This window comes from Cynocephalus volans, chromosome 2, assembly GCF_027409185.1.
Source record: "Cynocephalus volans isolate mCynVol1 chromosome 2, mCynVol1.pri, whole genome shotgun sequence".
In the NCBI taxonomy this organism is placed as follows: domain Eukaryota; kingdom Metazoa; phylum Chordata; class Mammalia; order Dermoptera; family Cynocephalidae; genus Cynocephalus; species Cynocephalus volans.
The window spans coordinates 116092418-116107797 of NC_084461.1; the positions used below are offsets into that span (position 1 = coordinate 116092418).

Here is a 15380-nt window from a genome sequence, read left to right on the forward strand (position 1 = left end):
GTATTCAAGGAACTTATAAAAAAAAAAAGAGAGAGAGAGATCTCTGTAGACTTAGAAAATGCTCAGGGCAGGCAGTGTGAAGGAAATGAGAACAAGGACCAAGAGTGGACAGCTTGATTGGATTGAAGTTATACATAATCCATTAAATTTCAATTACTTCTCTGGCAACTTACTCACAAAAGGTTCCAAAACTCCACTGAGTAATTAGACATTCTGTCTGAAATGCAGTGAGGGGAGTACAAAAAAGAACTAATTTGGAGTCCAGAAGTCTTGAAAGATTGAATTCCTCTCCACCAGTTGGTAGCAGTATGATCTTAGACAAATTGCACTCTACTTTAAGCCTGAGTCTTAATATATAAAATGGGGATAACAATATGCATCTTGTCTATCGTAAAGTCATAGGGAGAAATAAATGATATAATAAGGTTCTTAACACAGTGCCTTTCATAGAGGAAGTACTCAACCAATGTTATGTGAATGCAACAATGCCTTTCTATCTAAAAATGAAACATAAACAACACTAAATTTTGAGTATTTATAAGAGGAAATATCCTAGATAAATACATTTTAAATCAATGTCATAAACTCATTTTTCAAAAGATGAAGTATTTGTCTTTAAAAAAGTTATTTTACTCTGGTTCTGAAACCTGCTCAGATTTTTATAATTTCACTATTTCTACTTTGTGTAAAAACTCTCAGAATATGATTTATAATGGAATTTCTTGTGTTTTTACAAAGAAAAAATGTTTTATGTCATCCAAAAAAAGTATGTTCTGCATTCATACTACAGTACCTTGAGGAATATCTTTAGGAGGAGAATATTTCTTCTTCTTTACAATAACACCTTTACTTTTCACTTGTCTAGTTCCTGGTGATGCTCTAATAATACAACACATTTCTGATGTATTTGTAGGAAACTGAAAGAGAAAAAAAGCAGATATTGCATAATTTCTTTAAATACTAGATTTATATGTTGTCATATTTCAAATGCAAACAGTCTCAATATCCATATTTAATAGGTATTAATAATAGCAAGCACTAATTAAATGCTTATTCCACTCCAGACACTAATTGGTTTTAAAACATTTGCTGACAAGAACCAAGCAAGACTAGATCATATTATCCCCATTTTACAAATGAGGAAACTTAGTTTCAGAGAGACTGGATAAGATACATCATACCAAAATCGGTGGGATACTGCAAAAGCAGTATTAAGGGGTAAATTTATTGCATTAAATGCTCACTTCAGAAGAATGGAAAGATGGCAAGTGAACAACCTAAGACTTCACCTTAAAGAACTAGAAAAACAAGAACAATCCAAACCTAAAGTTAGCAGACGGAAAGAAATCATTAAGATCAGAGCAGAACTGAATGAAATTGAAAACCAAAAAACAATTCAAAAGATCAACGAATCAAAAAGTTGGTTTTTTGAAAAGATAAATAAAATTGACAAACCATTAGCATGGCTAACAAAAAAAAAGAAGAGAGAAGACTCAAATAACAAAAATTAGAAATGAAAAAGGCGATATTACAACTGATTCATCTGAAATACAAGGAATCATTCGAGACTACTATAAACAACTATACGCCAACAAATTTGAAAATCTGGAGGAAATGGATAAATTTCTGGACACACACAAGCTCCCAAAACTGAACCATGAAGACGTAGAAAATTTGAACAGACCAATAACAATAAAGGAGATTGAAGCTGTTATCAGAGGGCTCCCAACAAAGAAAAGCCCAGGACTGGATGGATTCACAGCAAAATTTTACCAAACATTCAAACAGGAATTGACACCGATTCTTTACAAACTATTCCAAAAGATCGAAACGGACGCAAATCTTCCAAACTCATTCTATGAAGCAAACATCATCCTGATACCAAAACCAGGTAAAGATATAACCAAAAAAGAAAACTACAGGCCAATATTCTTGATGAATATAGATGCAAAAATCCTCACTAAAATACTAGCGAACAGAATACAGCAACACATACGTAAAATTATTCACCACGATCAAGTGGGATTCATCCCAGGGATGCAAGGTTGGTTCAACATATGCAAATCAATAAATGTGATACACCATATCAATAAACTCAAACACAAGGACCATATGATCATCTCTATAGATGCTGAAAAAGCATTTGATAAAGTTCAGCACTCATTCATGACAAAGACCCTCTATAAGTTAGGTATAGAGGGAAAGTATCTCAACATAATTAAAGCCATATATGCCAAACCCACTGCCAATATCATCCCGAATGGGGAAAAGCTGAAAGCTTTTCCTTTAAGAACAGGAACTAGATAAGGATGCCCACTCTCACCACTCCTATTCAACATAGTGTTGGAAGTACTAGCCAGAGCAATCAGAGAAGAGAAGGAAATAAAGGGCATCCAGATTGGAAAAGATGAAGTCAAACTGTCCCTGTTTGCAAATGACATGATCCTATATATCGAACAGCCTAAAACCTCTACAAAAAAACTGTTGGAATTGATAAATGATTTCAGCACAGTAGCAGGATACAAAATCAACACACAAAAATCAGTAGCATTTCTTTTCTCCAATAGTGAACATGCAGAACGAGAAATCAAGAAAGCCTGCCCATTTACAATAGCCACCAAAAAAAATAAAATACTTAGGAATTGAGTTAACCAAGGAGGTGAAAAATCTCTATAATGAGAACTACAAACCACTGCTGAGAGAAATTAGAGAGGATACAAGAAGATGGAAAGATATCCCATGCTCTTGGATTGGAAGAATCAACATAGTGAAAATGTCCATACTACCCAAAGTGATATACGAATTCAATGCAATCCCCATCAAAATTCCAAAGACATTTTTCTCAGAAATGGAAAAAACTATCCAGACATTTATATGGAACAATAAAAGACCACGCATAGCCAAAGCAATGCTGAGCAAAAAAAATAAAGCTGGAGGCATAACACTACCTGACTTTAAGCTATACTACAAAGCGATAATAACCAAAACAGTATGGTACTGGCATAAAAACAGACACACTGACCAATGGAATAGAATAGAGAATCCAGAAATCAACCCACACACTTACTGCCATCTGATCTTTGACAAAGGCACCAAGCCTATTCACTGGGGAAGGGACTGCCTCTTCAGCAAATGGTGCTGGGATAACTGGATATCCATATGCAGGAGAATGAAACTAGACCCATACCTCTCACCGTATACTAAAATCAACTCAAAATGGATTAAGGATTTAAATATACACCCTGAAACAATAAAACTTCTTAAAGAAAACATAGGAGAAACACTTCAGGAAATAGGACTGGACACAGACTTCATGAATACGACCCCAAAAGCATGGGCAACCAAAGAAAAAATAAACAAATGGGATTATATCAAACGAAAAAGCTTCTGCACAGCAAAAGAAACAATTAACAGAGTTCAAAGACAACCAACAGAGTGGGAGAAAATATTTGCAAAATATACATCTGACAAAGGATTAATATCCAGAATATATAAGGAACTCAAACAACTTTACAAGAAGAAAACAAGCAACCCAATTAAAAAATGGGCAAAAGAGCTAAGTAGGCATTTCTCTAAGGAAGATATACAAATGGCCAACAGACATATGAAAAAATGCTCAACATCACTCAGCATCCGGGAAATGCAAATCAAAACCACATTGAGATACCATCTAACCCCAGTTAGGATGGCTAAAATCCAAAAGACTCTGAACGATAAATGCTGGCGAGGTTGGGGAGAAAAAGGAACTCTCATACATTGTTGGTGGGACTGCAAAATGGTGCAGCCTCTATAGAAAATGGTATGGAGGTTCCTCAAACAATTGCAGATAGATCTACCATACGACCCAGCTATCCCACTGTTGGGAATATACCCAGAGGAATGGAAATCATCAAGTCGAAGGTATACCTGTTCCCCAGTGTTCATCACAGCACTCTTTACAATAGCCAAGAGTTGGAACCAGCCCAAATGTCCATCATCAGATGAGTGGATATGGAAAATGTGGTACATCTACACAATGGAATACTACTCAGCTATAAAAACGAATGAAATACTGCCATTTGCAACAACATGGATGGACCTTGAGAGAATTATATTAAGTGAAACAAGTCAGGCACAGAAAGAGAAATACCACATGTTCTCACTTATTGGTGGGAGCTAAAAATTAATATATAAATTCACACACACACACACACACACACACACACACACACAAAAACCGGGGGGGGGGGGGGAAGAAGATATAACAACCACAATTACTTGAAGTTGATACAACAAGCAAACAGAAAGGACATTGTTTGGGGGGGAGGGGGGAGGGAGAAGGGAGGGAGGTTTTGGTGATGGGGAGCAATAATCAGCCACAATGTATATCGACAAAATAAAAATTAAAAATAAATAAATAAATAAATAAATAAATAAAAATAAATCAAATTTAAAGTTTTGAGTAGAAAAAAAAAGAAAAACAGAGAGACTGGATAACTCAAAGATAGAGAGCAAATAACAGTAGAGTTATGATTCAAGCTCTCCAAAGTGGGAGAGAAAGTTTGCATAATTTATTGAGTTAAAACACAAATTTAAATTTAATTTTAAATTAAACGGTAGATTCCTTGATTTCTCAACTCAGATGATTTTGATAATTTCCAATCAAGCAAACAGTCTCTAGAATAAAGAAATGTCATGTCTTTCAGAAGTGACATATTTTGGTTCTTAGAACTCAGAAGTAGAGATATGTATTTATCCAGGGATCTCCCATTTTAAATAAAGTCTATATGGAAACCTCTTCTACTGTAAAACTCATATTATCCTCTGTGGTAGACATCTGCTATTTTCCCGCCTAGTATTCGTTTTCCATTCTTCTCGTATGGAACAGTAACAGGCTTCTTGGGAGAATCTACCCACTCTACCAGTCTGTGCACTACACCTTCCTATAGATCAGGTGAAGTTGATAACTTCTGAGCACCACAATGGCCAAGACCCTCAGCCTAGCCAATCAACATATTCCTTACTGCTGAACACAGTGACTGGCTGAGACAAGGGCACTGTTAATGGGCCATTAGAAAGAAGGGAATGCTAAACCCGAGATTCTGGCACTAAGCAAGAATCTTTAAAGGTGGCTACAGTGTTCCCAGATTGATACCCAGCCCTACCTATAGCTGTTGTAGTAGAAACATATACAAGTCCTCTTAGGAAAATGGATCCCCAATTTAGGCTCATAGGATTCCTATCAAGTAAGATCAAGAAAATAAATGGTCAGGGTCAGTCTTAGGGGCAGTGTCAGAGCTGCTGTTCAAGATTCAGCTCAGAATAGTCTAGGCAGAAATAAAGGACAAAATACATTTCATCTCCTCCTAAAATTTCAGTATAACGATACTAAAGGAAGTACTGATTCATGAGAAATCAAGCTACTAAGTGTAAGACTATATAATAAATGATGAATATCAAACAATGGATCCAAACCCCTACAACATCAGATATCGAAACTGGCAAATCAGAATGGAATAGCCGTATATAAAATAAAGGTTTAGCAACTGAAATCTCAAGGATGGATGAGCAACAAGAAACTATCAGGAATGAAAAGCAGATATGATAAAGAAACAACCAGAACTTTTTTTTTTTTTTTAAGATGACCAGTAAGGGGATCTCAACCCTTGACTTGGTGTTGTCAGCACCACGCTCATCCAGTGAGCTAACCGGCCATCCCTATATGGGATCCGAACCCGTGGCCTTGGTGTTATCAGCACCATACTCTCCCGAGTGAGCCACAGGCCAGCCCAACAACCAAAACTTCTTGAAATGAAAAATATAATTGTTGAATTAAAAAATTCAGTGGGAGGCTTAAGCAGCAGAGTAGACACAGATGACAGAATTACTGAAGAAATTACCCAAAATATAACAAATAAATAAAAAAATATTAAGGAGAGGTTGAGAGATACGGACGATAGAATGAGGCCTAACATATGCTAATTACCATTCCAGAGAGAATAAAACAGATAACACCTGAGAAATTTTCCAAATTGATGAAAAACATGAATCCGCAGACTCAGGAAATCTAATATTCTAAGCAAAATTAGAATTAAAAAGAACAGCAAACAAAAATAATAATCCATTAATGTACACATTCCAGTGAAATTATAGCATACCCAAAGTAAGGAGACCTTCAAAGAAGCCAGAAAGAAAACATACATTGTGTCAGTCTCCAAGACCACCCTCAGGCTCACTGATTTGCTAGGAGGATTATTGGATTCAGAAAAGATAAATCCTATCTGATAACAGAATCCTTGTCTATTCTATCTGGTAACTGATCCTATGAGATAGCTGAATCCTCATAAGTATTTTTATAACAGACAAAACAGAATTCGAGATCCAAAAAAAACATTATTAGGAATAAAGAGGCTTGCTAAAGAATGAAAAAAGAGGTTCAATTCACCAGCATATATAACAACTTAAAATGTATATGGAGCCTATAAAAGAGCTTCAAAATATACAAAGCAAAATTTTATAGACCCACAGGAAGAAACTAACAAATATGTCATCATAATAAAGGCTAATTTCAATACATTTTTCTCTATTATTAATTACTTAAGCAGGTAAAATATTAGGAAAGATACAGATACTATGGTTACACTGACAATTACAGTTTATTACAGCAAAAAGATACAGATTAAAATCGACAAAGGGAAAAGGCACATAGGGCCAAGTCTAGGAGAACAAGCTTCCAGTTGTCATTTCCAGGGCAGTCACATGGACAGCACTTAATTTTCCCATGTGTAAAGTGTTGCCAACCAAGGAAGGTCAGTGAGCCTTAACAACAGGATTTTTACATGAGGCCAGTCACCCAAATAAAAGGCACTGCATGCTTGGGTAACTGACCTCAGACACTCAGACCTCATCCCAAAGAGGTTAAATTGATACTCAAAGTCTCAGGCATCAAAAACAGGTATTTGCCATAACCCACACTGCTAGAATAAACTACATAGCATGGCCCAAGACCTCAGACATACAAAGACACTTATCAGGCAGAATACTCCAAGGGCTCAGAGGTCATCTTCAAGGAGCCCAACCAAAGAACAGTCCTGAGGACCCTGGAAATGTGCAAGCCTGTTGAGTTAATGCTTTTCTGCATATATAAAATATACAAGGAAATGACAATTAGACTAACAGGAGAGTTGCAACTGCAACATGTAAGTCAGGAGACAGAAGAATGATACCATCAAGGGGCACAGAGAAAATTACTGCCAACTTAGAAATGTGTACCCAGAAAAACTATCTTTCAGGAATGAGGGCAATTTAGAGGCATTTTAAAACTGGTGGGGCAATCTACCACCAAAGACCTTCACTAAAGAAACTAATCTAAATGAGGAACAACAGAGAGAAGAAAAATGATCTGAAAAGGATGGTCTAAAAGGCAAAAGTAAGCAAATTTAAATATATGTAACAAAAACAAACTGCGTAAATAATGATACTGATGATTATAATTTTGGGTTAAAAAAAAAAAAGACAGACTCCAAATACTGTAAAACAAAAGTATATAAGTTGGGACAGAATGATTAGACTTAAAAGTATTCTACGGTACTTATATTTTTGAGCAACAGAGTTGAGTTACTGTTTAATCTTCAGACTTTACAAAGGGCTAGCTGGTTAGCACAGTTGGTTAGAGGGCAGTGTTGTAACACCAAGGTCCAGGGTTTAAGCTACTAAAAAAAAAAAAAAAAAAAAAAAAAAAAAAAAATTTCACATTAGAATGTCATAACTCTAGGATGTTAAATGTAATCCCCCTGGTAACCACAGAGAAAGTAACTATATACATATAATATAGACAAAACAAAATAAGAAAGAAATGCAAACATTTCACTACAAAAAAATCAACTAAACACAACAGAAGTCAGTAATACAGGAAATAAGGGACAAAAAAGTTATAAGGCATATAGGAAACAAAGAGCAAAACAACAGAAGGGTCTCCTTCCTACTGATCTGTAATCAGTAATTACAGATGCTCCTTCACCTACAGTGGAGTTATATCCCAACAAACTAATCATAAGTCAAAAATATTATAAGTACAAACTGCATTTAATACCCCAATAAACCCATCATGAAGCTGAAAAATTATAAGTTGAACCATCATAAGTCAAGATGCTACTCAACTTACAATAGGGTCACATCCCTGCTAATGGGTTGAATATTTGTCCCCTCCAAAGCTCATGTTGGGAGCTTGATTCCTAATGTTGAAAGGTATGGCCCTAAGAGGTGACTGAATCATGAAAACTATGCTCTCATGAATGGACTTATCCATTCATGAGTAATGGGTCAATGGTTTAATAGGTTATCATGGGTGTACACTGGTGGCTTTGTAAGGACAACACATGAAAACACTCTTGCCATTCTCACCACATGATACCTTCATTACCATGCAACTCTGTAGAGTTCCCACCAAGAAGAATACCCTCACCAGATATGGCCCCTGGACTTTGGGCTTCTCAGCCTCCAAAACTGTAAGAAATAAATTTAGTTTTCTTATCAATTAACCAGTTTCAGGTATTCTGTTGTAAGCAACAGAAAATGGGCTAATACAGTTTCGATAAACCCATTGTAAGGTCAAACCACTCTTCCCACCAACAACAGCATACATATTCTTCTCAAGTCAGAGACTGTCTGTACTTTAAATGTGCTTTAAAGGGTTGAACTTTCCAGTCAAAACACAGAAATTAGTAGACTGGATAAAAACACATGCTATATATTATCTATAAGAGATTCACTTTAGATCCTAAGACATAAACAGACTGAAAATGAAAGGATTAAAAAAGATATTCCATGCAAATAGTAACCAAAAGAGAGTAAGCAGGGTGGCTATATGAGTATCAGACAAAATAGACTTTAAATTTTTTTAAAAAGCATTGTAAGAGATGAAGAAGGACATTATATACAAATAAAAGTTTCAATACAGTAAGAAGATATAAACAATTACACAATTAATGACAGACCTTCAAAATATATGAAGCAAAAACTGACAGAATTGAAGAGAGAAATAAACAGTTCTACAATAATAGTTGGAGACTTCAATATGTCCCTCTCAGTAATGCATAGAACAACTAGACAGAGATAAGTAAGAAAATAGAGATCTTAACACAATAAATCAACTAGATCTAACTACTAGATAAAGAACACTCTTCCCAACAACAACAGCATGCATATTCTTCTCAAGTGTACCTGGGATATTTTACAGTATAGGCCATGTATTAATCCACAAATTAAATCTCAAGAGATTTAAAAGACATATATCTTATAAAATATCTTCTCAGACCACAATGGGATGAAGTTAGAAATCAAAAATAGAAGGAAAACTGGAAAATTCACAAAATTGTGGAAATTAAACAACACATTCAAATACCAAATGGATCAGAGACAAAATCACAAGGAAAATTATGAAATATATAGAGACCAATGAAAATAAAAACACAATATACCAAAACTCATGGGACACAGCAAAAGCAGTGATAAGGGGGAAATGTACAGTTACAAATGCTTATATTAAAAAAACAAGATAGATCTCGAATCTAACTTTACAACTTAAGGAATAAAAAAAGAGCAAACTAAACCCAAAGCTAGCAGATGGGTGGAAATAATGAAAATAAGAACAGAGATAAACAAAATAGAGAACAGAAAAGCAACCGAGGAAAGTCAATGAAACCAAAAGTTAGTTCTTTGAAAAGATCAACAAAATTGATAAATCTTTAGCTAGATGTACCAGGAAAAAAAACAGAGCAGACTCAAATTACTAAAACAAGAAATGAAAGTAGTAATATTACTACTGATTCTACAAAAAAAAAAGATTATAAGAGAATACCATGAACGATTGTATGCTAACAAATTGGATTACCTAAATGAAATGAACAAATTCCTAGAAACACAAAACTTACTAAGACTAAGTCACAAAGAAATAGAAAATCTGAATAGACCTATAACTAGTAAGAAGATTAAATCAGTAATCAAAAATCTCCCAACAAAAAAAAGTCCTAGTCCTGATGTCTTCATTGGTGAATTCTACCAAACATTTAAAGAAGATATGTCTTCTTTCAAATATTTCAATATTTCTTAAACTTTTCCAAAAAATTAAAGAGGAGGGAATATTTCACAACTCATTCTATGAGACCAGCATCACCCAAAGTCAAACAAAGCCAAAGACATAGCAACAACAACAACAACAACAAAACTACAGGCCAATATTCCTTTTAAACACTGATGCAAAAAATCCTCTATGAAATACTAGCAAACTGAATTCTTCAGCATATTAAAAAGATTATAGACCATGACCAAGTGGGATTTATTCCTGGAACACATGGATGGTTCATCAAAAATCAAGCAATGTAGTGTACCACATATAACAGAATGAAGGGAGGAAAGCACAATCATCTCAATTCATGCAGAAAAAGCACTTGACAAATTTCAACACCCTTTCATGCTAAAAATACTCAACAAAGAACTGGAAGAAAACTACCTAAACATAATAAAAGCCACATGCGAAAACCCTACAGTGAACATCATACTCAATGGTGAAAGACTGAAAGCTTTTTCTCTAAGATCAGGAACAAAGCAAGGATATGGACTCTTTGATCATAGTACTGGAAGTTCTAGCCAGAACAATTGGGCAAAAAGAAGAAATAAAAGGCATCAAAATTGGAAAGGAAGAAGTAAAATTATCTGTTTATAGATTATATAATTCTACATGTGCAAAACCCTAAACATTCCATTTAAAAACTGTTTGAACCTAATAAATAAATTCATCAATGTAGCAGTCTACAAAGTCACACAAAAATCAATTTCATTTCTACATACTAACAACGAACAATCTGAAGGGAAATTATGAAAAGGATTCCATTTGTAACAGTATCAAAAGTGATACTTAGGAATCAACCAAAGAAGTGAAAGACTTACACAATGAAAACTACAAAACACTGCTGAAAGAAATTAAAGAATACAAAAATAAATGAAAACACAGGCCATGTTCATGGACTGGAAGACCTACTAATGTTAGGATGTCATTACTACCCAAAGTGATCTACACATTCATTGTAATCCCTATCAAAATCCCAATGGTGGTTTTGGCAGAAAAAGAAAAACCCATCCAAAAAAATATATACAAGGCTACAGTCATCAAATAGTATGGTATTGGCATAAAGCAGACATATAGACCTAAATGTTAGGACTTAAAACAATAAAACTCTTTGAATAAAACATAGGGCAAAGGCTTCGTGACATTTGATTTGGCAGTGATTTCTTGAACATGACACCAAAATCATAGGCACCAAAAGAAAAAATAGACAAATTGGACTTCATGAACATTAAAATATTTTGTCTACGGCCATACCACCCTGAACGCGCCCGATCTCGTCTGATCTCAGAAAAATATTTTGTGTATCAAAATTAACAGAGTAAAAAGGCAAACCACAGAATGGGAGAAAATATTTTCAAAACATATCTGATAAGGGATTCTGCTTCACACACATGTAGATGAGGTTTGCCTCAACTGAGTTACAGATTTCTTAAAGTATGTTACATACAAAGTATTTAATACAACAAAAGTAGTAATTGAAGAAAAAATTGAAAATACTACCTCATTTGAAGAATTTTCTTGCAAACTTGACACAGCAATAATTTCATTTGAATTAGCATAATTGCTGACATTTGGAAATAATTCTTCAAAAGATGCTTTTTGCACTGAGGACAAATCAATCTATAAAGGAATATATTACTCTTGTAGAAGTTAAATGCAAAAACAATTACTTTTAAGAAATTAAAGGAAAGTTGTAAATACTATCTCACTGGCAGCATTTTCTTGTGAACTTGACATATAAACAATTTCATCTGAATAAATATAATTACTGACACGCAAATAATTTTTCAAAAGATACATGTTTAACTGGGGACACATTAATCTATAAAGAAAGTTATATATACTCTTTTGCTTTTTTTTTTTTTAAAGATGACCAGTAAGGGGATCTTAACCCTTGACTTCGTGTTGTCAGCACCACACTCTCCAAAGTGAGCTAACTGGCCATCCCTACACAGAGATCCGAACCTGTGCCCTTGGTGTTATCAGCACCACAGTCTCCCAAGTAAGCCATGGGCTGGCCCTTATCCTTTTGCTATAAAGTAATTTTTTAAATGGGAATTTTTGTTTGTATATAATTTTTTCTATTTATTCACCTCATAAATATTTATTAAGTGCCTAAAAAATGAAATTTATCAACCCCAGCAACAATTCCTCCTGTGATAATTTCCCTTGCTCTTCCTACAGATGTTACCATTCTCTAATGTTCTGCCCTATATTCTTCTTGTTTACCACTGAACACCACAGATTTTAAAATCTCTAACACAGAACTCTCTCCTGAGCACCATGTCCATATCTCTGTCAGGCTACTGAAATCACACATTTTTGCATCAAATTCAAAATATCTAAAACTGTACTCATGATCCATACTCTTACATGGGGACTCCAAGGAGCTTGGGCATGTTGACCATCTGACTAGGGTAATCTGGCCTGAACCTAGGCTAGACAATGGGTGCCTAAAACGGATTGTTAGATGCACAGTGTGGGGTTTCAGGGTGGGGGATCAGCTCTTGCCTAGCTCCTCTTCTTATGACAACAGAATAATTTCATGCCTATCCATGTATATCTTAGAAGAGTCTTAAGAAGGTCATGTTAAAGTGAGACACTGGAGAATGAAAGTCTCCCAGAGGTCCTTGATCAACTACCTTTCTTTAGGATGCCCAGCCAAGGTATAACAGCTTATAACTGAGGGGGATCTATATGCCTCATTTGGAAGCAACAAGCTGTGAAATAAGGCAAAGTGTAATTAGTCTAAGATTAATTTAGCAACAAAATTTGGACCTTTAAATGTCAAACCATTAAGTGTTCTCAAAAGTATTTTTGTTTATTAAAAGACACTAGTATTTAACTCACAAAATAGGAAAAAATATTTGCAAATCATCTCTCTGATAAGGGTCTTGTATCGAGAACATATGAGTATAAAGAACTTTCACAACAATTTAAAAAGACAAATAATTTTGGGCAAAGGATCTCAGTACAAACACAAATGGCCAGTGCTCAGAGTGGCTCAAGTGAGCCCGTGTCAGAATGAAGAGGCATGGGGTGCACAACCTTGCCCGCCTGGCCCAACCTGGTCCCTGCCCCACGGCCTGCCACTCCGTCCCTGCAAGGCATCCTGGGCCATTCATACCATCAGCGGCCGCTGCCTGTGGCCCAGGGATGCCCACAAAGCAATCAGCAACAGCCCTTGGAGACAGGGTAAGTTTTTCTTGATTTCTAGTGACAAAGACTTTGAAAAAATTAGTACTTCTGGCCTATGCTGCCATCATCCTACCACTGACCCAAAGACAATCCAGGATGGATATTAGTGCCTCCCTCTTTACTCTTTTGTGATCATCTAGATCAGCACTTGACTGTTTATTTTCAAATCTCATGAACTCAGCCACCAGATCTTCATATTCTGGTTCTCAGCTACTCTTGAAGGACAGTGACTTTTTACCACAACAGCAGAGCCCATCACACCCAGCAGATCTCCAGTTGCCTCTGACATCATCCCCTGCCTTGTCTCCCTGTGTGGCCTCCTAAATGCCCTTCTTGTTGGCCTGGGTTCAGCTGGTAGTAGAGAGGGGTGCTGCCTAGTGCTGACATCAAAGGCCAATGGACATCAAAGGCCAATTCTGGAATGATGATGATTCAAAGGGAGATAATGAATCAGAGGAATTTTTCTATGGAGTTCAGGGGAGCTGTGCCACTTACCTGTATTGACACCCACAGCTTGATGCAGACATTAAAGCCGTGAAGAAAATCTAAAGTGAGAACTCTGTATATACATCAGGAGGAAGTCTCTACAGCATGGAAGTTCCTCCAGACAGAACCTATTGTGTTCAGGCTGCAATTTTCTCTCTCACAGTACTCTGATGAACCAGAACCATCAACTAAGGTTTTCCAGCCATCAAATAAGGAAGGGTTTGGGCTGGGTCTTCAGTTGAAAAAGACTCTGGGTATGTTCACATCCCAACAACAGAAACATCTGAGCAACGATTTCTTGAAGACCCAGCAGGAGAAGAGGCACAGTTTGTTCAAGGCAAGTGGTACTATCAAGAAGTTTCAAGCTAGCCTCAGCATCTTCTCACCCATCCCCAAGTCTCCCAGTTTCCCTATCATACAGGACTCCATGCTGAAAGGCAAACTCAGAGTACCAGAGCTTTAGGTTGTGTGCCTCATGAACCATTCTGTCTTTTGAGAAATAGGCATTTCTCAAAGGAAGACTTACACATGGCCAACAGACAGATGAAAAAATGCTCAACATCACTTGGCATCTGGGAAATGCAAATCAAAATCATACTGAGATATCATCTGACCCTAGTTAGACTGGCTATTAACAAAAAGACAGAGAATAACAAATGCTGGTGAGGATGTGGAGAAAGGGAAACCCTCCTACACTGTTGGCAGGACTGCAAATTGGTGCAGCCATTATGGAAAATGGTACGGAGTTTCCTCAGACAACTACAGATAGAACTGCCATATAATCCAGCAAATCCACTACTGGGCATATACCCAAAGGAATGGAAAACATCATGTTGAAGGGATACCTGCACTCCTGGGTTTATTGCAGCTCTGCTTACAGTAGCCAAGAATTGGAACCAACCTAAATGTCCATCATCAGACGACTGGATAAGGAAAATGCGGTATATTTACACAATGGAATACTACTCTGCCATAAAAAGAATGAAATCCTGCCATTTGCAGCAACATGAATGAACTTAGAGAAAATCATGTGAAGTGAAATACACCAGGCACAGAAAGAGAATTACTGCATGTCCTCACTCATAAGTGCAAGCTAAAAAATAAACAAATAAATAATAAAAAAAGAAAGATGACACAATCACAACAATTCATAGAACTTTCAAAAGGAGAAAACAGAACTGAGGTTACCAGAGATGGGAAAGTGGGGCGAGGGTGAGGGGGAAGTAAGGGAGGAAGTGGTAAAGCGCCATGAAAAACGATTACATTGTGTAATGTTGAATATACTAATTATCCTGATTTGAGCATCACATATTGCACACACTATTGATATTCAACTCCATAACCCACAGATATGTATAATCAACTATATTACAATAATAATAAAAAAGGAAATTCTGATACATGCTGCAACATAGATGAACCTGAAGATATCATGCTAAGTGAAATAGGACAGTCACAAAAGATCAAATACTGTATAATTCCACTTATATGAGGTACCTACAAGAGTCAAATTCATAGAGACAAAGTAGAATGGTGGTTGCCAGGGGCTGGGGGAGGGAGAAATAGAAAGTTATCATTTAATGTGTATGAA

At 36.0% G+C, this 15380-nt stretch overlaps 1 protein-coding gene across 1 annotated transcript in view; it reads right to left on the reverse strand.

Moving 5' to 3' along the window:
- Positions 1–779: 779 nt before the first annotated feature.
- The window catches only part of MEIKIN (meiotic kinetochore factor), an 80556-nt gene continuing 65955 nt past the window's right edge, over positions 780–15380 (reverse strand). Inside the window, exons 11-12 of the mRNA XM_063087629.1 lie at positions 11606–11725; positions 780–917 (exon numbers count right to left, since the gene is read on the reverse strand). Of these exons, the coding sequence (XP_062943699.1) occupies positions 780–917; positions 11606–11725 (258 nt within the window). The remainder of the gene's footprint in view (positions 918–11605; positions 11726–15380) is intronic.